The 21,886-nt window shown below is 48.0% G+C and overlaps 6 protein-coding genes across 6 annotated transcripts; 3 read left to right on the top strand and 3 right to left on the bottom strand.

Moving 5' to 3' along the window:
* Positions 1-877: 877 nt before the first annotated feature.
* On the top strand, positions 878-2,935 carry HOO65_030697 (uncharacterized protein; the record flags this gene model as incomplete). Its single annotated transcript, XM_071002001.1, has 3 exons — positions 878-965; positions 1,032-2,167; positions 2,222-2,935. 3 exons carry the CDS (start codon positions 878-880, stop codon positions 2,933-2,935), a joined length of 1,938 nt encoding a protein of 645 aa, XP_070860376.1.
* Positions 2,936-3,803: 868 nt separating this feature from the next.
* HOO65_030696 (Eukaryotic translation initiation factor 2 subunit gamma) lies at positions 3,804-5,485 on the bottom strand (the record flags this gene model as incomplete). Its single annotated transcript, XM_071002102.1, has 3 exons — positions 3,804-3,819; positions 3,885-4,871; positions 4,980-5,485. 3 exons carry the CDS (start codon positions 5,483-5,485, stop codon positions 3,804-3,806), a joined length of 1,509 nt encoding a protein of 502 aa, XP_070860375.1.
* A 5,430-nt stretch (positions 5,486-10,915) lies between these two features.
* Positions 10,916-12,571, top strand: HOO65_030695 (uncharacterized protein; the record flags this gene model as incomplete). The annotated part of the gene is made up of 3 exons (XM_071002108.1): positions 10,916-10,928; positions 10,998-11,374; positions 11,462-12,571. The coding sequence occupies 3 exons, from the start codon at positions 10,916-10,918 to the stop codon at positions 12,569-12,571; spliced, it is 1,500 nt and encodes a 499-aa protein (XP_070860374.1).
* Positions 12,572-13,677: 1,106 nt separating this feature from the next.
* Positions 13,678-15,984, bottom strand: HOO65_030694 (Vacuolar transporter chaperone 4; the record flags this gene model as incomplete). Its single annotated transcript, XM_071001948.1, has 2 exons — positions 13,678-15,282; positions 15,412-15,984. The coding sequence occupies 2 exons, from the start codon at positions 15,982-15,984 to the stop codon at positions 13,678-13,680; spliced, it is 2,178 nt and encodes a 725-aa protein (XP_070860373.1).
* A 1,276-nt stretch (positions 15,985-17,260) lies between these two features.
* HOO65_030693 (Arginine N-methyltransferase 2) lies at positions 17,261-18,645 on the top strand (the record flags this gene model as incomplete). The annotated part of the gene is made up of 2 exons (XM_071002201.1): positions 17,261-18,571; positions 18,634-18,645. 2 exons carry the CDS (start codon positions 17,261-17,263, stop codon positions 18,643-18,645), a joined length of 1,323 nt encoding a protein of 440 aa, XP_070860372.1.
* Positions 18,646-19,033: 388 nt separating this feature from the next.
* Positions 19,034-21,086, bottom strand: HOO65_030692 (Hexokinase; the record flags this gene model as incomplete). Its single annotated transcript, XM_071002002.1, has 6 exons — positions 19,034-19,457; positions 19,615-20,069; positions 20,133-20,543; positions 20,672-20,697; positions 20,820-20,983; positions 21,034-21,086. The coding sequence occupies 6 exons, from the start codon at positions 21,084-21,086 to the stop codon at positions 19,034-19,036; spliced, it is 1,533 nt and encodes a 510-aa protein (XP_070860371.1).
* Between the last annotated feature and the right edge of the window lie 800 nt (positions 21,087-21,886).

Here is a 21,886-nt window from a genome sequence, read left to right as displayed (position 1 = left end):
GGTCTATGGAATATGGCAAGACGGTAGAGAGTAGAGATGGTGGAAGCGATCAGACGTATCGAAGGGCGTGATCGTGGTTCTAAAGGCGCAAGGCTGAATAACGCAAACAATAATTTTGCGGCGCGTCGCAAAGCAGATATTGGAATCGATCGTCGCTTGGTGGGTTTTAAACAGCAAAAAAGAAAACAACAGAGCAACACCGCCAAGTTAATGGACGTCGTGAATTGTCGATGGAACAGCGATGGCTTCACCCGAGGAAATAAAAGAATTAAAAATATAGAAATCCTTTAAACAACGAATTGCTGATTTATCCAAGGCCGAAAGGTAAACAGCAACTGCTCTAACTTTTTTTTTCCCTTCCTTGACGTTGCTAAGCTATAACACCCAAGTGTATTTTTTCATTGGAGCTTCCCAAATAGGCTCTTCTTGCCTCGCGTTCTTCAGGAGCAGGATACCAGCGCCACATTCTCCAAGAAATAATTTGAGCAATTATTGTGGCGTAACAGTGTGGCTGTATACTAATAGGCTCCCCACTACAACGACATCAGCATCCCTGCTCAGAGCTTCCCTCCGAGTTGCCAGAATTGACGACGTCAAGCCATAGGACAACAACAAGCTAAACTTGCACATCTCCTAAGATAACAAGTCCTATGCTTATTAGGAAAAATCGGTAGCCTTTTGCCCCAGCGTCTGAAATAGAGACTATTTCTCCATTGCTTTTAGCCTCAGTGTTGGCTCTATTATACTTGCTTTTCCCCTACCGCCACAAATTCCCCCATCTTAGACGCCACCAGACGCCTCATCACAGTGAACAAACGCCCTTCTTTCTTATCACGACCTCGCCTAGTCTAATTCCCTGGGCCTGCTACAAGTAACCATGACTAATTCTTCGGAAACGCACGATCCTGACCGGCTAGAACCTCCTGCTCGTACAGGCCTAGCTGATCCTGGTGCTCATGATCTAGGTAGTCTTCACCACGGAAAGAAACTAGTAGAGTGTTCACGTTGCTAATATAGCTTTCTTCTTTCAGGAGAGTCTTCTGCTGATGAATCGGAAGATCACTTTTCCGACGCCGTTTCCGATATGAACAGCCCAAGCTCCGCCCTATACTCCGATGCCAAAACAAAGACTGGGGCCGGTGACGCCAGCACACAAGCGGCCGAGTCCATGGCTGTTGATGCACTAGACGCAAGAACATCGTCTGAGACTATCGATGCGTCGCGCCCGATTGAGACCAAGGAGGAATCCGAAGAGGAAACAATTATGGAAGCCAAGCCTGAAGTCGAGATTGAGGCTGATAAGGAGACTGAGACCGAGGCTGGCCCAGAAGAAAACGGCTCTAGCAACAAAGAAACAGAGGATATCAGTAACGCGACAACAGGAAATCTAGACGGCCAAGTGAACGATAACTCAGACGATCAGACACAAAATATAGCGCCAGCCAAATTGGCAGACGAGATTAAGGAGCATGCGCTTGAAAGCCAGAATTCTGAAGTCGACAAGCCCAAGGATGGTAACGCAAAAGATGAAGAGCTCGATGAAACCTCTGGGATTTCTCTTCCCGGTGGCATGCCTATACCTACAACTATCCTTGAGGAGTCAGCCGGGCCAATGCCGCAAAGATCATTTCACGTTGAACATACACATGCGACTGACTCGGCCCCTGACATGGTCATAAAACCTGATCCGGACGAGCAGCAGAAAATTACCGTCGAAGATGCAACATCCCAGGAGACAGAGGAGGGGTTTAAAAGAGAAGAGTTGGCGTCAAAAGAAAACGCTGACGATCCAATCCCAGCGCATTCCAATACCCTGATATTAGGTAACCTACACCAGCGCCCCGTAGTTTTTCACGGTGTACTAACCGACTTGTCTATTAATGCAGAAGCCCCTAAATCACCCTCACTCTCAACTCCCAGCTCACCTCGTGCAAGGCGGAGGTCATCGGTCAGGAACTCTCAGAGCCCAATGGGATCTACTCTAGGCCCTCCAAGCGGCGACGATTTTGACGACGACTTTGGCGATTTTGACGATTTCGAAGAAGGTGGCGATGACGATGGATTTGGTGACTTTGATGATGTTGCTTTCCAGGAGCCTGTCGCCGCGCCCGCTGTGCAGCAGCCCGTGCCGCCACAAGCAGTTTCTACAGCGCCGCCACTTCCCTATGTAAGTTTTACAATGCGCCATGGTCTTTTTCCTCGTCGCTAATGAATTTTGTAGCCTGTTCCCGACTTTGAAGGCCTGGACGAAGATGATATCCCTGAAGCTCTTGACCCATACATGAACCTGCTCTTCCCACCAGAAAATCTAGATGTTGTTGACCTTCCCCCGCTCAACAAGGCCAATACCTCTTTTCTCACGCAGCGCAGCGCCTCCCTATGGTCGCAGTTAGTAGCACCTCCTCCTCTAGCTCCACCCGATTGGATCCGGTCTCGGATACGCAGGCTCTTCCTCGTCTCACTTGGAGTACCCGTCGACCTTGATGAGATCCTGCCTGCCTCCAAGCAGAAGAAGCTTGTGCTCCCATCGTTGCAAGTACCTTCAACCAAGTCCCCCCGTACATCTACCGATAGCCGATCTAAGAAAAGCGGTGGCAACAATGACGGCACCTCCACCTCCCAGACCAACGGGGCCTCTAAAGGCGGTAGCATAAGCCGAAACGGGAGCAGCCGGCGCCGCAAGGGTGACAAGGGCCCACCAGAACTAGATTTAGTCTCTTCTAAGCAACTGTGCATGACGACGGAGGAAGCCCTGGCTGGCATGACACTTGGCGAACTCAAGGCACACCTGAAGAAGCTCAAGGCGTTAAAGAATACGGCAGAGCAGTCCCTAGAGTACTGGCAAAAGACAACAGCGGAAAAGGTCAGCGAACGAGACGCACTAGAGGGCGTTATAGAAAACCTGGTCAAGCATGCTAGAAAGGTACGCAAGTGAGAGGATATGGATGGATCAGGCTTAAAAAGAGAGCAATGGGTAGTCATGACATAACGTATATACAAGACCTGATGTGGCGCAAATGCCACAGAACTACGAACTGTGCAACGGTGCGCCTACCAATAATTAGAGCACAACATATTTGAGCTTGTTCTCATACCACTGTCGCACAAATACATGTAAATATACAGCAGCTGTACAAAAAGACCTCAAGGAAAGCATACAAGTCCCACGAGAAATATAAATAAAGTCAAACAAAATAAAATAGAATAGAAACACAACCACGAAACACGTGCAAGCCAAAACGTCCATCAATAATGCCTTTCTTTTTATCAACTCCACAGATGGGCCCCTTACAACAAGAACTCCCTATTTTTATATCTCTTCATGTTCTCCGGCCGCTTGGCGCTTGTTCATCATGCCCGACCCCACCATCATCAGAACTTACCCTCTGTCCTGCCTGCTCTGTTGTTTTTCCCTATATTGCCCTTACGCTGTTGTCCTTTTTTTAGGGGGGAGGGGGGTTCCAAGCTTTCTTTTCTTCATGTTAGAAATCAAGACATCTTGAGAGCAGGGCAAAGAAAGAGAAAAAAAGGAGGGTAAAAATACCGTTCAAGGGCACAGCTAAGACACGAATAAGAGCAGAGGGAAAAATAAAAAAGCAGCTATGAGCATACAAACAACTGACCCAGACCCCGTGTCCGGTTGATATAGATTTTTGGAGGTAGAGACAAGGAAAGTAAAGAAGAAACTAGTTAGATTTACTTCTGACCGGCTTCATAAAAGGATGGTATAAACGAGACGCGAGTCGTTCAGCTGGTGCTAGGAGCCAGGGTGACACCACTACAAATAAGGAATCACAAAAAAGTTAGCAAAGTTGGCCACTGAAGTTATGTATGTGTAAGTGTGTGGGCATAGATCCCACAACACCCGGCGGATGTAAACTTACGCAGCAATGGTGGCCCAACCAATCAGACGCCAATGCTTTTCAATACGGCGAGACAGGGCGACCTTCTCGCCGATGTTAGTGCAGGCAGGGCTGGTCAGGATCAGCTTAGCAGCATCATTCTTGATAGCAGCGACCTTGGCACCAGTCGAGGTCGAGCCAATGTTGACCATGATGACCTCGTTCTTAGCCAGCTTAGCAACCTTAGCCTGCTTGCCATCAGCAGTACGCACACCCAGAAGGCGACGCAGCAGGAAGAAGTTGACCTCAATCTCGCTGTAGATCTCAGGTAGTCTACCTTTAAGACCCAGCACGAAACCAACCAGACGATCAGCACGGCAGAGGGTGGGGTCGATGCGAGTACCGACACCAATCAGGCCGCCAGGAACAGCGTACTTGAGGTCATTGGTCTCGGAGTTCAGCGACACGATACGGCTGAAAATGGGGGTGCACTTAAGGGCGCCCTTCTCGTCACGGGTGACAATACCAGGGCGGATCTCGATCTCGTCATCCAGCTTGAGCACACCGTGCAGAATCGAACCACCAGCAACACCGCCTTTTAGTTCGTCAATACCAGCACCGGGCTTGTTGACATCAAAAGAACGAATGACGATCATATGCGGGTCCTGGGTGAAGTCTCTGGGAGGAATGGGAATGGTGTTGACAATGGCCTCGTTGACAGCATCGATGTTGAACTTGAGCTGAGCCGAGATGGGAATGACTGGCGACTTTCCAGCGACAGTGCCGCGGATAAACTTCTGAATTGACTCGTGGTGCTGCTTGGCAGCCTCTTCGCGCATCAGATCAACCTTGTTCTGTAGGATGATGATCTTGTCCAGCTTCATGATTTCAATGGCAGCCAGATGCTCCGAAGTCTGGGGCTGGGGGCATGATTCGTTTCCGGCAATCAAGAGCAGGGCAGCATCCATGACAGCGGCACCTGAAAGCATAGTGCTCATGAGAATGTCGTGACCAGGGCAATCGACAAATCTAAGAAAAAAGAGAGGGATCCTGGTTAGCCACAATATAAAGTTGAACGTGTAAAAACGCATCGCACACATGCAGACATCAATCCGGAGGCTTAGGTTCAAGGCTTACGAAACGTGGCGGAAGAGTCTGTAGGTGCCTCCACAGCCTTCGCGCTCGCAAGGAGGGTCAACCTCCTTATCACTCTTGTAGCTGCGGTAGCAGCCTGGCCGAGGGCATGCATCATTGTCGCACTTGTAGATCTTGGCATTGGCGTAACCCAGCTTGATGGTGATGTTGCGGATCAGCTCGTTCTTGAAACGGACAGTCTGCACACCGGAAATGGCCTTGACCACGGTGGACTTTCCGTGAGCGACATGGCCAATGGTGCCGATGTTGATGGTTGCTTGGCGGGCGATAATCTCGGGGGTCAAAGGTGACAGCGTCTTGAGGTCGAGGTCCTTGGGCTCGGTCTGAGGAGGGAGGTAAGGTTTAGGCTCGGTCGAGGTGCCAGTAGCAGGGTTAGTCTTCTTCAGGGCAGGCTTGAGAGGCTGCTCATCAGCAGATTCGTGGTCGGACTCCACATTGACATTGTTGTCGACATGCTCGTCGATCTTGGGTTCTTCGACAGAGGACATTGTGATGGGCAGTCTATGATGTTTGATTGATAGGGGGTGGGGGGGGAGAGTGTTGTAGTAGTGGTAGTTGGTTCGTAGTTTGGCTGGCGAACGGCTTTGATGACTCAATACACTCAAAAGAGAAAAAAAGGCGGGGCACTTTGATGCTTGAACGTTCGTCTAATGAGTTACGATACAGAGAAGGGGAGAATTCTCACACAAGCTGCAAGCAAAGATAGAGTGATTTTCAAATTTTCCTGCCTAATAGAAAAAAAAGGAATCAAGAAAGAGATATCTGCAATTTGTAATGCTGGTGTTGTTCACGCAGCTTTGGCTTTTGGTGAGGAACAAGACCTTGGAGGGGTTTTCGCCAGCTCAAAAATTAGAATACTATTAGCGTCCCAGCAAAAAAAAAAATTGGCCATGCCCTTGTTAGTCATCATTTTTCCTTGCTGCCTTCGTAGTACAGAGCATACACAGTACATGAGTACAGTACTTTGGAGAACACGGGATGATGATAGTTGTCTCCATCCTCAGGTCTCAAAGCAAATTCTCCATAGCTTCTAGCCTCACAGCGACCAGATGCGTCAAACTCCCATTACTTGCACAAAACTGTTTGCGATGAGAAGAGAATATAGAGGGGGATACAGCTAATTACGAGGCTGCCCTAATCTAGCTATCCCTCTTCGCCTAGGTCCAGTCTTGAGACCATGTACTGTGCACTCAGTACTCATCAGTCATCTAAAAAGTTGTGGGAATATATCAGAACATGAGCGCGCCCACAAATTATGAAGTCCGATAAGAGATAAGGAAGAACAATCTCCACAACCTGCCACAAGCAAGACACCCAAAAGTCTAGGGTTAGAAAAAACCCTCAAGTAACACAAGCAAAAGGAAAAGCTTGACCAGTGTTTTCAAAAATTGATGAATGAATGAGAAAAGGTCCTTTCTAATTGTCAATGCTTTGGACGAGTGTTGCGCAGAAGTATAATGTCTATTTGGCTTCATCGCCAAACCCTCACTTACTAGATGGATCATGTCGAGCTGCAAGCGAATATAAATCGAGAAAAGGCCGAGATAAAACACCCCAAACTAAGCCAAGATTCGGTCTCTATGACAGTCTAATGTTATGTTATTAACTTCACAGTGAGTCAAATAGCACAGAAGGACATGCGCTGTGGTAGTATGAGGATTTATATTTCGAATAATTGAATGTTGGACGCACATGACACGTTCCTCTGGGTAGTTCTAGTTTGTGGGATGCTTTCTACTGTGCAGATCTGAAAGTAGCACACCACAGAGAAACTGAAGTCCTTTCCGACCGGGACTGATCCTCTATGCACATCAATTTGACATATCTCTTAGTCAGAAGATACTTATTTCTGCAAAGTTGATTCTTGCTCAAGCCTTAGTTGTATACTAACTACCACTTTAGAAGAGCTTCATTCCCTTGTCGGGGTGGCTGAGGAGCTAAACAGGAAGAAGATGAAAGGACGCGTGACCTCATTTGACGCGTTCTTAATTCTCCACAGCAATATTATTTCTTTCATACGCCAATCCAAACTCTAATTTCAAGTGTGATTCCATCATCATCCAATCGAGCGAGTATCTTTACTTCACTGTAACTTCCACGAATGCGGTGTCAGCGACGATGATATATTGGTTGTGAAGAGTGGGCAAAGGTTTCTTTGGCTACTGCCAAGCTATCGTCCTAGAAGGCTGCAAGCACAAGAGTTGAGCTGAGCCGCATCTCTGGTTATGCCATAATCATAAGCTTCAGAAACGCTTGTCAAGCCGAGCTGCCCTATGTATAAGTAAAGTGATGTTAGTCTAAAGCTAGGGTAGGGCATCAGAACAATAGCACACTCTCAATTAGATTTCATTGTCTATGTAGGCAACGTTACTAAATTTTATGACGAGACTAGGCCACCTTTGGGTCATTTCAACTACCCGAGAAAGCCTAGCAAGCATGGTATACTACATGTCCACTTGACATAGTTGTGGCTATCTTGTAATCCAAAATCTCGCGTGTGTCTTAACAGAGAAGGCAGTACTCGCCATAAGTTCGGGTCTCATAAGGCAGTTGTTAAGATAATGTATGACTCAAAGACCATATATGACACTCTAGTACACATAATGGGTTTCGAGCAGCGGGCAAGGGTTACTAACGTTTATTGTATCGATATGTGTGTACGAGAAGCTCCAGAATGAAAAATATGCAGCTAGTGGTGCTATGTTGTGATCTGTTGAAGAGCTGACGCGATTTAAGTAGGAGCAATGATGAGTTGAGCCAGCGTAGTTTGCGGATGAATACATGCTCCAAGTCACTGCGCCAGCTGTTATAGTGTTTGTTGTTTATTATACTCAAAATGCTACACGAATATAAGATGAAAGACAACTAATAGAATAGAAACTAAACTGTATTGGCAAAGAGGGTGTATTTAGAGCTGCTACAGAAATGACGCCAAATGAGGCAACCCTATTGTAAACCTATCGTTATCGTGTGTGAGTATAAGAGAGCACTAAAGTATTTCGTTTGTTTGTATTGTCTAACGTCTACCCGGGTAAAAAGCAAGGACATCATCACCAACAATCGTGGGCCCGGGCTGGCCACTCATGCTCTACTGACAAGAGCAGCGAGATAGTTAACAACTTGACGTTGGAATTTGAGGAGGATGTAGATTCATTCAGTGGTGCAAAAAAAAGAATACATCAAATATGTATCCAATCTTTTGACCCCAACCCGATTTGAACGGATAACCTTTTGATCTGGAGTCAAACGCGCTACCGTTGCGCCATAGGGCCTTTATCCTGGCGTTTCGGGCCTTAAGAAACATTATATAGTTTTCTCAAATTCGGGGCCGATGTTCTATGCCGAAAGCCTGCGGTCCTTTGGACTATTTTTTGCGCAATCGCCGTAGGCCATGGATTTAATCTCAGAATCTGCAAGGTATTTCCTAGAGCTACGATAGAAAGATGCAGCCCTCCCGTCCCTAGCAGTAGGCCCCAAAACTTTGCAGAAGACGCACGAAATCTATGTGTACATGCAGCCCAGAAGTTGCACCGGAAGATGACATCAACCAAAAAGCACTGTCCAGAATACACAGCCATATTTCTACGCAGCCAGGCGCAAAGGAATACCACCAAGCAAAAAAGACGTCTTTTCCCAGCTCCAAAGCCTCAAGGATCTGTGGACCCTTCAATGTCGCAGCATAGGCAAGAGCTACGACCCCCTCGTAAACCCTTTCCATAGCAGCTCAAGTGCAAGAGCAAGCACCCATAAACCAGGGGACCACTAGAGACAAGCTCTCTCGGTATTCATCACCCTATTGAGCTGTGTGTCAAACAAAACAACTGATAGTGTTCTTACTTCTTCAGGCCGCGTAATCTTGTCCGGTTCTAAGCTCTTGATCAAGACCTTGCTTCTTGTCAGGCTTTAATTATGATAGAAAACGAGAAACACTCTAATTTTAAACCATCGTGCCATAGTTCTTGTGCAATTCAGACAATAGCTAGGGTTAACATGATCCCACTTTCAGTTTCTTTTCTATTTTAAGATCTTCTCACCTGCTGTCAGCACCTCATTGGCTTTCTCAAACCTCCATCTTTTCTTTGTCTTTCTTTATCTGCTCAGTCATTTTTACGTTTTTGTTTCTCTCCCATGTTCCTACGTCTTTCTCTTAGCGCTCACCACCGCCTCTTTCGTGCAGGTTGTGACATGTCTTCCCATGCCGAAGAACCTCACTAGCCAATAGGCAACTGCTATGTGGTGTTACAAAGGCTGCAAAGGCTGGGCTTGGAGGTTCTGAGGAAGAGAGCTTTATATTCCTAGTAAAAGTACTGGCCAATCAGATGAGCCAGCCTATGTTCTGCTGACAAAATAGGTTTAGCGCCAGCGGCAAATAGCTTGGCCTCTTTGTATAGCGATAGGGAAGTGAAACTACAGCCAATAGAATGTCAAAGAGCCTGCATAAAATGTGGAGACATCAACGTCAAGAGAGGTCAAGATCCGGGAGAGGAAGGACAAGGGCAGGAGCAGGAGCAAACAGAAGGCATGCCTGTGTATGTACAGTACAACATGTGTGCTTTGCATTGGTTATTTAATGCGTATACCCGTACTTGTGTGTGTAGTAAGTAATTCTTGCTGAGCTGCTCTTGATCGCGGCTATGGCTATTTATCCTAAGTAGCTGTTAGACACTAACTTATTGGCGCATCAGATGAGTTTCTGATATGAAAAAAAACTAGTATCATTTAGTTATTTAAATAGAGAAAAAAAAAAGCTTTTGTCAGAGGCATCAGTAGACAATATCCGAGAAAAGTGACATAAGGAGGTACGCAGGTAGGTACCTTCTTGTACCGGGTACACAGGTGATTCACACGCTCTCTCAAGCAATGCAACACAACATATGGGTAAGAAGAGGTCGCATATAATTCGCGCCAACAGTAGTATTTTTGTGCTGCTCGATGGCTGACGGAAAAAAGAGCAACTGCCTACTCCGCATGCTGGCCGAAGTTGTTGCCTAAGAATCTGGAGCCTGAGCATCGTAGCGAAAATTTTGTTGGCTCTTTACTCTCATATTCTTAACCTCAATCTGTCAAATTCTTGCTAACAATCTTCAATCTAGGCCCTTATGTTCTCGCTCCCTTTTGAGAGCGTTTTTCCTGTGGCATATCAGTTTCCAAGGCCGAGATCCGCATTACCGAGTAGGACAATTCAGGCTCAGGGATCCGGGCGTTTAACTCTAGCTAATCGTCCTATCAGAATACAGAGCCAGCTTGCAGGTCACATTGTCTCTCTCGCCTGAGAACTTTTCTCCCATCACACCCCCTCTCTAACACGTTACTACGTACAAATGCAGGCCTGTATCGAGGCCGAGGATACACACTAGACAAGCTGCAGGCGCCCGCTCCCAGTCTGTTGGACATGGGGCAGAAAACGAAGCTGGAGAGGTCGGGGATTGGTGGTACACCCCTTCCTCTGCCATAGGTCTCATAACTAACGGCGTCTTTCTCGCTCTTTTATTCTCGCTCAATTCTCTCCGTGCCGTCTGCATGAGGTTTCTGACTCTGACCACTCCTTGGAAGCACCAAATATACAAACTGGGCAAAGAAAAAAAAGAAAACTACGGTACAGCCCGCTCTTGTCGATACATTTTTTTCCTTCTCTTCTCTTTCGATCTCTAGCTGGTCTCACCCTAATCTTTTGTTTCTCTTTTGGTTTATTTCTTATTTCTTTCTTCTACTTTTCTGTCTGACGATCGCCCCAGATCGATATCACTTCAAGGCTTTTTCTATATTGGATGTTTTCTCAGCAACTCAACACTTGCTGTGTATTGGTTGAGGACTGGCTCTTTTTATACTAATCCACTTCGTTGTCTTGAGAAAACTGCAGACCTCCTTGTACTTGTGCTATCACATAAACAGCACTTACACATAGACACACAGACATAATGACTCAACAAGGTCAGTTGAAACCGCCACAAGCCTTATTACAACCGCCTCCTGTCTTCTAACTCTAACACCTTTTCTCAGAGGATAAAAAGCGGCCAGCGGCTCTCGATCTGAAACCCTCGCGGAGTCTTTCTAGTGAATCTTCTACTTCTTCTCTAGACTCACTTAAACACCCCCGAACTCCCCGCTTCGTGGAAGCAACTGCCGTGCATTCTCCTATTGATGGCAAGTCTCCTTTTACAGACCCCAAAGTAGCTGATGTCGGCTTTGGATACATTCAAAACGCCCCTACTCAAACCACTTATCTCGCGCCACCCATGTCACCTCTTAAAAGTGCTCTTCGTTCGCCAACTGCTCCCCGGAGGTTTGCCGACGGACCCTTGAGCCCAACGTTCCGTGAAGAGCAGATCGTGGAGAAACACGAAGTCTTGACAGACAAAGAGCAAGCACGCGATGTGGTAAGTGCCAGAAAAATATGTTCTTATCTCGTTCCTTGGGGGTTTGAAGCTTCAAGACGTTAATCATTTCTCATGAAATCCATACAGAAAGTCAAGGGCCGCGTGAGACTTGCCAAGTTTGCACTACGCTTCGTCAATTTCGGCTGCTCGCTCATCATCTTGGCTATGATCTCGTCCACTCTTGCCATCTTCAACAGCACCAGATCTCTGCCTACTCAAAGCTCTATGCCGGCATGGGCCAAAGGAACAAGCACATGGCCCCAGATCTTGGTGCTCTCCATGGCTTGTATCTCGCTGACTGCCTGCCTGATCGTATTTTTTGCATACTGCAAAGGCGGCCATCGCCGCGCCGAAAAGGTTCAGACATACTACACCATGTTCGCTATTGGCTGGTTCATCTTGTCCATGATTTTGTGGGCTATTTCAGCCGGCATCTTCCAGTACAAGCGCAACAATAGCAACAACAAAGACATCTGGGGCTGGTCGTGTGTTGACAACAAGCGTTCACAAGTCTTTAGTGACAAAGTCGACTATGCTCTGGTGTGTCGTCTACAGAACTGGGCGCTTATCTGCATGATTATTGAGATTGTCGTCGAGGTAATCTGTATCGCGCTATACACTTTCATCTTCTACCGCTACTACACCAAGCGCCGTCTTCGCAAGACCATGGATAGCCGCGACAAGGCCCGCTCTGACATGTATCTGGCACAGCTCCGCATGCAGAGTGCCCCTAACACCCCTGGTTTTGGCCCGAAGTCCCCGGCTTTGAGCAACTACGCTTTTTCGCCGCGTTTTGCTCCCGCGAATTTCGCTAGCATGAATGATATTGAAAGCCAAACCTTGGCCAAGGAGTCTCCTTTCACTCCAGGCAACCGTGTTGTTGAGCCGCCATCGCAGTTTGAAACCTCGCTCAAGCCTGCTTTGACTTCGTCACCTAGCGTCCCATTCAAGCTGCAAGCGCCGCCACCTAAGGCACCAAGCGCAACACCCAAGGCATCAAACAATGGCCTATCGCCTATCACACCGACATCCCCACCGTTCCCTACTGACTTGATTTACGGCTCGCCCGCGAAGGCCCGCACGCCTTCCCCGCCTCCGTCGCTACCAACAGTAGCGCCCGTGGCTGCAGATGAACCAGTGTACGAGTCGGTTCCCATTCCGGGGGCGTATGCTGAAGGCTACACGCACGCCCGGTAAAGGTTTTCCAGAAACGAAAACTAAAAAACGAACAAAAAAAAAACAGACCGAGACCCATGTGCTTTGTTCCTTCTAATACCCTTTTCCCTTGTGTGGTTCCCAACCGTGACGGCTGGATTGTTTATTTAGTTGTTTTTGGCTTGGTTTGCGCTGTTTAGCATTGCCTTATATTTCCCTTCTTTACCCATTCTTGACTTTTCTCTTTTGCTCATACAAGCCCAGACGACCAGTTTTATCCTGGAAGGGCTATGATCAGTTTGGTTCTCATCTCTGTTAATAGATGAATTTCTGAGCCAGACGCATCTGATGTTTACTATTGCTTTTTCTTTTTCCTTGTTCTCACCATCCCAACTATCTATGTATATATTTACACTATTTATGTATAATGAACTTCTGTCACAAGACACGCTCTATCATTTATTGGCAATTATCATGATTCGAATAATGTGGGCGGACAAAAAAAAAGGCTGATTTAATCTTAGCATTGGGCCTTTGAGCGACACGAGCCTAGTTTGGTGAAGCCAAGACAAAGAATATAATGTTGCTACAAAAGAAACAAAGCAAAAAACAAGAAGAAAAACCAGGAAAATAGCATTATAATCGAAGATCGAGAAGGGCAGAAACAACAACAAACACTTGGTTCTCCTCACACGTACACACACAATCTCTTCCATCCAAGAAAAAAAGACAAGGCCAGCCAAAACACAATAGTGTATCTTACCACACCCCGCGTTCTCTGCCCTCAAAACCAAAATTCAATGCGACAGCTGCAAACAAACAACCACACAAAATAGAAGGCCCCCAGCGATCGTAATATTTGGCCACCCGTTTAGTGCGGATAGCCTCGCTACGGTATAGGTAGATGCCTACCGAATATAGCAGAGCTAAGATGGCAATAAGCGTGAAGGTTCCTGAGACAATGAACGATGCGGCAGTCGGCTTGGTGCCAAAATTGAGCAGAGTTACAGCAATAGTGCCAATGTAAATAGAGTACTCGAGCTGTAAAAGAGCAAAAGACACGAGCGTGTCCATGTTGGTTAGTCATGGTCAATACAGAGTTCAAGTGGAAACGGGAAGTAACAAAGACTAGTGAAATACTGGACAAATTAACTCACCCAACCAAGGAAGGTACGCTCAGCCGCAAAGTACACCTTGGGTTCAATGCGCACTGGCACATGAATCTTCTTGCCTTTGGGCGCCTTGAAGCGCTTGCTCTGAATCTCCTGTGCGCCATACAGCATACGCAGCCGGTCATTTCGGGGAATTGCTGAGCCACGAGAGTTGGGAATCATGTTGGACATGGTTGTCTTGACAGCAGAACCAGCCTTTCGTATCATGCTCTTAGTCACAGCAGCATAGTAGGTAATGCCGCCAATGCGTCGTGATTCTTCCAAGGCATAGTCCTCGTCATATTCATCTTCTGAGTCATAAATGTAGTCATTAGCAGCAGGCGTTTCGCTTACTTGACCCTCAGCATCGCCATTGGCAATAGGGTTGGCAGCCAACATGCGCAGGCCTTGGCCATGGGCCTGGCCGCTACGGCTTGTGGCAGGAAGATCGTCGTCGTCAGAGGCAAAATCATCATCGTCATCGGAAGTAGAAGCAGCAGCCTCAATCGAAGGCCGCTTGATACCAAAGTCATGGGTAGCAGGTTTGCGGATGTCAACGTCCATCTGAGGGAACCAGAAGGGAAGCAGGTTGATGCGGTCAGGGAACATGGTGGCAGTTCCGTGAATAAACTTGGAGAACTTTGGAACAGCTTCGACCAGATGACTGGAGATCAGCTGGCGGACCCACTCCGGAGGTTCTTGGCCCATCTGTGTTTGGAGCTTGACTTCTAGGACAGCATAGGGAAAGCGTTCAACATCGCCAGCGGGCAGCTGTGAGAAAGGCCAGTCAATGCCAATATCCATACGTCGCCAGTTGTCACCACTACGCGTGCAGCCATCAAGGTTGTCTTCGCGAACCATGGTAAGCTCGGTGTCGAGGGAAATGCGCACACGGGCGTCGGCGGGCAGCTGGAAGGCAGTACGGTTGTAGAAGGAGCGGCACACAGGCTTATATCCGCGCTTAAGGACCTCATACTGGATTTCAGCGGCAAGGCGCTGATCTTCGGCAATGGCCTTCTCGGACTTCTTGCGTTCCTTGCGAGCTTTTTCAAAAAGGGCGGCGGGGAGCATCTCGCCGCGCATGTAAGCATTGACGTTCTTTTCCTTGATGCCAAAGCGTGCCTTGACCGATTTCTCGCCGGTCCAGTCCTCGCGATGGGTTTTGCGTTCAACGAAAATGGTGTCTGTCTTCATGCCACCGTACCATCTGAGACGGATGGCTTCGGCTCCCTCTGTCTTCTTCAAGCGACCTTCGTATAGCTCCCAGGTGTCGGGGTTGTCGTAATAGATTGACGTGATGGCGGAATCGGCAGTCTCAAACTCTTTGTTGGGATTGAAAACCAGCACAGGCAAGTGCTTCAGAATGATGAGCTTCAACTCAGTAACATTGTCGGGATGCACCCAGTATTTCGTGGTTTGGCGAACGAAGCTACCCTGGCTTCCACCAGCCGCACTATCGCCCTTGACGGGATTTCCTCGGGTCCGGACCAGATCCCATAGCTTGGAAAGCTTGACAACCTGGGCATCGTAGTTTTCTTTGTAAAAGGGCTTGGCCTTGAGGCGAACATCAAATACGGGCTTAAGGTGCCAACCAGTAAGTTTCTGCGCAAGAGAGAGAGAGAGAGAGAGTTAGCTTTTTTGTCGCGGATAGGGAAAAAGAAGGGGAGCATGGAAAAAAAAAAAAAAAAAACGAGGGAAAAAATGGGAGTGCTGTAGAGAGGATCTTCATACATCATGCTTCTTGATGATCTTGTAGAAGCCGGTATAGTTCAGCTGCACAAACTTAGCAAGGTCATGCACATCAGCAATCACGTCGCTGAGATCTTGTTCCAATAGCATAAACTCCTCCTCGCTAGGCGCATCTTCGCCTACGGTGCGCTCGTTCAGGCGGCCAACAACCTCGCCGACTTCCTTCTCACTAAGTTGGATGCGCCGGGAAATTTCCATGGCCTTGACCTTCTGTTTGGTGTGCACTTTGTCAAGCTCGGCGTCGAGTTTAGCAACAAAACGCGCCTCGTCGTCCTCAGACCAGCCCTGCGCGGCCGGAGACTTGTCCTGAGCCTTTCCTTTGCCCTTGGCATCGCGGGCTGTGGAAGAGCCCCGACGGCGTGCACCATCTAGCAAGTCGTTCTTGAGACCTTCATAGTCGATGTACGACCACTCATACTCGCGAATGACGCTAGTGCGCAGCTGCTCGCCAAACTTCATCACGATAAAACCAGGAGGGACTTTGGGGATAGGGTGACCGGTATGATTCGATTTCCAGATAGTTTTTCGAGTTTTCAAGTCCTCAATCACCAGCATGGACGGATTGAACGAACAAAACAGGACGGGGGACGAAAAGAGATGAGGAAATAGACTGCCAAAAAAAAAATAAGAGCCAAATAGTAGCAGGTAATAATTAATACAGGCCTCAGAACGCTAGCTAAAAAGGGCTGCGCTTAGCTTAGCTTGACTGGCTGGGGCTCGCCTCTGGGCATTTGGCATGGACTTTTTTGTCGTGTTTTATTGTATTTTTTGCACTGCCTGGAATGAGGGCGAAGTTTGAATAGCGGTGCGAGAAAAAGAAGAAAACTATATGATAATTGATATATAAAGATGGTTCTTTTCTAAAGAACTGCAAAAGCAAAGGAAAGAAAGAGGAAAGAAAATAAGACGGTGAGAAATATTGAGCTAGCCCTTCGCTGGCATGCATCAAACCAGTCCTGCCGTTCTAGTCCAACTTCGCCCATGATGCTTATAACGAGTTACTATTTAGCTAAACCGTGTCTTTGATGCAAATGTCTTTGTTTTTTGTCATCATCTTTCACATGTGCAAACTCCACAAGACGGGACGCGAGCCGTCCCAAATATTGACACTTTAGTAGCCATTGATTTCTATAAGCCAATGCAGACCACAAAGCAACGGCCTGGATAATTTACTCCATTTCGCGGTCAAAGCTTGGTATGTATGCTGGGGAGGGTTAGGGTTAGAAGTACCTAACGCCCCGACATTGCTTGGGCCCTCGCTTTGTTTCCCTTGCATCTACTAGTAATTTTCCTCCATTTTTTTGGTCTGATTAAATGGTTGGCAAAAGAAATGACAAGCTAGGCGAAAAAAAATACTAGGCCTGTCAATGAAGGAAAACTATCAAACATCAAATCGTCAGCTTGCCCAATACTCAAAACGTCTCATATTATCACCAATCCAATCATCACGGCAGTGCCTATGCACGTGCTAAGCCAGCGGCCCCACTTTAATCATGTTCCTGAATGGGCTGTGTTGGCTGGCACTGTCCGGCACGGTCCAGCTTAGGTGACACAGACAAGCCTAGGAAATTTGACAAGTTCATGGCGGGGTTTTTTCCATTTGTGGCCAGCCTTGTGTTGTGGAACTACTATAATGCCTTTGCGAATTTTCAGTCTAGGCGGGGAAACTGACAGTATACTAATGGCCCTACTGCGAAGCAATACGCCTTTGTTTCCACTAGCCTTGTACCTTACAGTCATCATGCAACTCGAACCTGTCTCTGACTGGTCTATAGTCTAAGCTCCCCAGTTGAATTCACGAACTTGGTTATCTGCTATTCTACTGCTCATCATGTCTGCCCCGACCTCCGAAGCGGTTGCTGCGGCACCAACCGCAAATCCGATTGATGACTCTCTTGCAGCTCGCATTTCTACCGCCTGCCCTTCGCCAACCCGAGAAATATTGCATCATGCCTGGGTGCATGACAAGAGCGGCCTCCGTGAACTGCTTAAAGAGCCTGGCTCAGCCAGTTGCATGGATCCCTCTACGCGCGAGACGCCGCTCCACGCCGCAATTCGTGCCTGTGGGCCTGCAGACCCCGAGGATACGGGTTCTGATGGCGAGGACGGTTGTGTTGAGGAAGCTCGCGATGTAATGCAAGAGCTGTTCTTCTGCGGCGCTATTTGGAATGATCTAGACGACAATGATGAGACACCTGGCTGTGTGGCGCTGAGATTGGGACGCAAGGGCCTGTACGAGATATGTGTTGATGCGGGTGTGCGTGCTGAGATGCTACTGTCGCTATTTGACAACGATGGTTATGAAGAGCTGGACTCAGAGGATGAGGATGCCGAGATGAATGGAGATGATGGCAATGCTATTGTGGAACAAACCGAAGCACAAGATGGCAGCGAATCTAGCGACAAAGCGTTAGCGCAAGAGGGCAACCCTGCATCTGTTGGCCAAGCCTCTGCTCCTACTGAGCCTGATCGAGATGTTAATAGCGAAGACTACCTCAAGGCCCAACTAACCTACTCCGATGGCAAGCTTGTCGATGACGGTGGCAATGGCGTGATGATGGCATGGGAAACGGAAATTATGCGCCGTAGCGTCGATGCACTGCTGCCAGACCTGCCAGCCGGTGCGCGCATTTTGAACATTGGTTTCGGTATGGGAATTGTGGATGGCATGTTTGCTGCCACTAAGCCATCGCGGCATCACATCATTGAAGCCCATGAGGCCGTACTGGCTTACGCAGCTTCTAAAAACGCAGACGGCTCCCCAGCCTGCGCCTTTGGTCCCGAGTGGGAGGCATCGGGCCCTGAGGAGGGTGCTTTCAAGATGTACGCTGGAAAATGGCAGGGAATCCTCCCCGAATTATTAGTCACTGGTGAGCAGTATGATGCCATCTACTTTGACACATTTGGCGAAGACTATACGCAGTTGAAGCTATTCTTCACTGAGTTTGTGCCTGCGCTATTGGCTGAGGGTGGGCGCTTCAGCTTCTTTAATGGCTTGGGAGCCGATAGACGTGTGTGCTATGACGTGTACACAAAAGTGGTTGAGATGCACACGACTGAAGCGGCGATGGATATTGAATGGATTGAAATTCCTGTTGATATGAAGGGCATGGAGGAAGCCGGCAAGGGAGAATGGGAGGGTGTAAGGCGCAGGTACTGGACACTGGATAGTAAGTCATTGGTATTTGAATACCTGTGGTCTAGGACATTGGCTAACCTCTTTCAACTTAGCTTACCGCCTACCGATATGCACGATGTTGTCCTAGAATACAAAAAATGGAGATGTAGAACGGAAAAAGGAAGAATACAAATGCTAAATGCCATGAACCACAATATTTTGTACTTTGATTGTTTGATATCTCCCTGCATGGGGTTTGTGTTATTTAACACCCATGGATTTGCTCATCTATCTGTTGTTTGGTGATTCGATGTATATTATCTTCATTATCTAATGGCGTCCCTTGTATATCTAGGAGCCAGCCAGGTTTATGTTGACAAGCATATTTGTTTCTCTTGAACAGGAAAAGCTCCTTTTTTGGCCTTTCGTCTTTACTTCCTGTAGATCAGCGAAAAAAAAAAGAATGCTGATTGTTTAGATTCTGCCTTACTGGAAGTTCTCGGGGTGCAGAATGCCGGCCATGTTACCGTCCTTGACGCGCTGGAGAGTCAAGGCTGCAATCAGAGCCGCACCAACACCACTGCCATCCTCGGCAGCTAGGATCTCAATAGGATCCTCGGTAGTGGGATCCTTCTTCTCGGGCCAATCGAGAATCTCGGAAAGTGCCTGTGCACCGCGCTCCTTGAAGTGGGGATACTTGTTGAATACGGAACCATCAGCACCAACATGGCAGCTCTGGTAGCCCATCTTCTTGCAGATGGCAGCAACACCGCAGGCCGAGAGACGGGCAGAGCGAGTACCGACAAGTTCGCAGGCGCGGCGGATCAGCTCAAGTTCGTGCTTGGTGCAGGTCAGGTTAAGCTTGGATTGGAACAGATCGTGAGTCTCCTGGAGGTTCTCAAAGGGGTCCCTGTGAAAGAAAGAACGTTAGTACTTTGGGAGTTGAGCTAAGGAGAAGGAACGGATAAGGCGTCTGGTTCATGTAAAGTATCGACAACTTTGAGCATGAAGGTGAAGGAGATACTGCCCCTTGTTGACGAACATGAACTATAGGCTATATGACTTACTCTTCAATATTAGAGAGAAACGAAGCGTCCAAAGTGTAAGGCTTCTTAAGGCTGGAAATATCCTGGCCTTTGAAGAACTTGCACGGCGAGTTCTCATGTAGATCAACCATGAGGAGACGCAGGATCTCGCCCAGGTACAGGCCAGCAATCATCTTCTCGAAGGCCTGCTGGCCGGGACGGGGCGAGTCATTGTCGATCTGGAGGTCGTATTTAGTACGGGGAAGGACGACGTGCTCATTGTCGAAAGCACCCCACTCGCAGTTGATAGCCATGGGCATGTCAGCAGGCAGATTGAGGTGGGCCAACTTGGGAATGTTGCCGCAGACATCCATGTAGGCGGCATTGCACCCAGTGCCAAAAATGCAGCCGATCTTCATCTTGGGGTCAGTGTAGGCAGAAGCAATGAGAGTACCGGTGGTGTCGTTAATCAGGGCGGACAGTTTGATGGGAACTCCCTATTGGGCTAGCGCATTAGTGAATGCATCTTTGGCATATTTTCATGGGTGTTGCCGACTTACACGACGAGCAATGGCAGCCTCAAACATAGGAACAACGTTTTCACCCTCGACACCAGGGATATCAAATCCCTTGGTCCACCGTTGCAGAACGCCGTGATCAATGTGGCGCTGGTCGGCAGGGTAGGAAAAGGTAAAGCCCAAAGCAAGCTTGTCAAGCTTCGTGGCATCGCCGTGGTGAGTTTCGATAAACTGCATGAGGCAGTCGGCAACATACTCCCATAATTCCTCCTTGTTGCCGGTCTTGAGTTCCTCCGGCATGCGGTACTTGGACTGGATAATATCGAACTCGGACTTCTGCTCAGTCAAGGTGATCTGGCAGACACGCAGATTGGTGCCACCCATGTCTAGGGCAAGGAAGGTGCCGGTCTCATAACCAGTGGGCATGTTCATGACCCAGGTGGGGTTCATGGGCTAGAAAGAATTAGTAAGTAAGGGCCGAGATTAACTGTCAACTCGGCGTTGCAGCGATGAAACGGAGGGCGGAAAACCCGGTTGTTTGCTTGCTTGGGATGGGTTTTTGATTGTCTATAATAACTTACAATACTACCGCCCTCAACAGACAGACCTGTGTAACATCAAAACGAGATCGTTAACAAAGCTAGTTCTCGAGTTCCGGATTCAAAAGTCCGAGTTGAAGCCTAAATAGCCCAACAGACCTAGGAGGCTTTACGAAACTCTGCTACTTACCCTTAGCTAGCTCGTTGACAAAGTGGTCGCTAATCTTCTTTAGGGTGGCAGAATCGACGGTGAAGGCCTCCTCTAGCTTTTTCATCTCATCTAGGAGGGCTTGAGGCGCAGTGGCCATTGAGCCTATGGGCAGCTGGTTAGCGCAGGAACAGAGATACGCCAAGCTGCTATGAGGGCATAGGGATGAGCTGGCTTGCCCTCATGGTGAAATGACTTAGCCATAGTGGCAGGGGCAATGGTGTGGTCTGTTGGAATAGCGGCCTCCATTGTGACAAGTGGCTTTGTCGGAGCAATTGCGATGGTTGAATAATAGAAAAAGAAAAAAAGTAAACAAGGGAGTAAAGGAAAGACAGGCGAGAGGAACTGAATGGGACGGAGAGATCGATAGAAGGATGGTGAAGAGCAGAGATGAAGATTTGAGAAAGAAGAGGAGAAAAGGAAAAAAAAAAGGCAATCAGTCCCTTTAGGAGGACAGGTGGGTGGCTTAAAGATTGGTGGGCAGTTGTTAGGCAAGAGCAAAGATTTAATGGGGCTTGAGCTAAGCTAAGCTCTTGCCTTGCCGATGGAGTTGGAACGAGGGGGGATCCTTCTGCTTCAGTTTGAAGAGGAAAAAAAAGGAGGGGAAGGCCCAAGACAAGTTGGTTTGGGGAGGGACAAGGCAAGACAGGACAGGCCACAACGGAGGAAGGACGGGATTCACGTCGCAGGCCCAAACTGGCAACAGCCTGTAGAAGTATCTGCTTTCTCTTTCATAAAAATTTGACATATTCAGCGGTGCAAATAACGTCGCCTAAGGGACAGTGACACAAGCGGAGGTGAAGCCTACTTGGTCCTTAGTCACCCATATCAATGAATGTGTGTCATAACTAGAGGGAGATGTAGGGTGCGGGATCTAAAGGGGTGGTCGCTGCTTGTGTTGAAGCCCCCCGCCTCTTAGTTGTATTGTGATTGATATGCACTGATAGTGTACCAGCTGAAGCTTGAAACATTGTTGGGTTTTTTCCATTTGTTTCAACAGCGGCTTCAGCCTTCAATGGAGCCCCAAAAAGAGTTAGAAGCAGGGCCAG

Source organism: Ceratocystis lukuohia, assembly GCF_044167205.1.
Source record: "Ceratocystis lukuohia strain C4212 chromosome Unknown Supercontig3_pilon, whole genome shotgun sequence".
Classification (NCBI taxonomy): domain Eukaryota; kingdom Fungi; phylum Ascomycota; class Sordariomycetes; order Microascales; family Ceratocystidaceae; genus Ceratocystis; species Ceratocystis lukuohia.
This window is presented reverse-complemented; position numbering and strand designations above follow the sequence as displayed.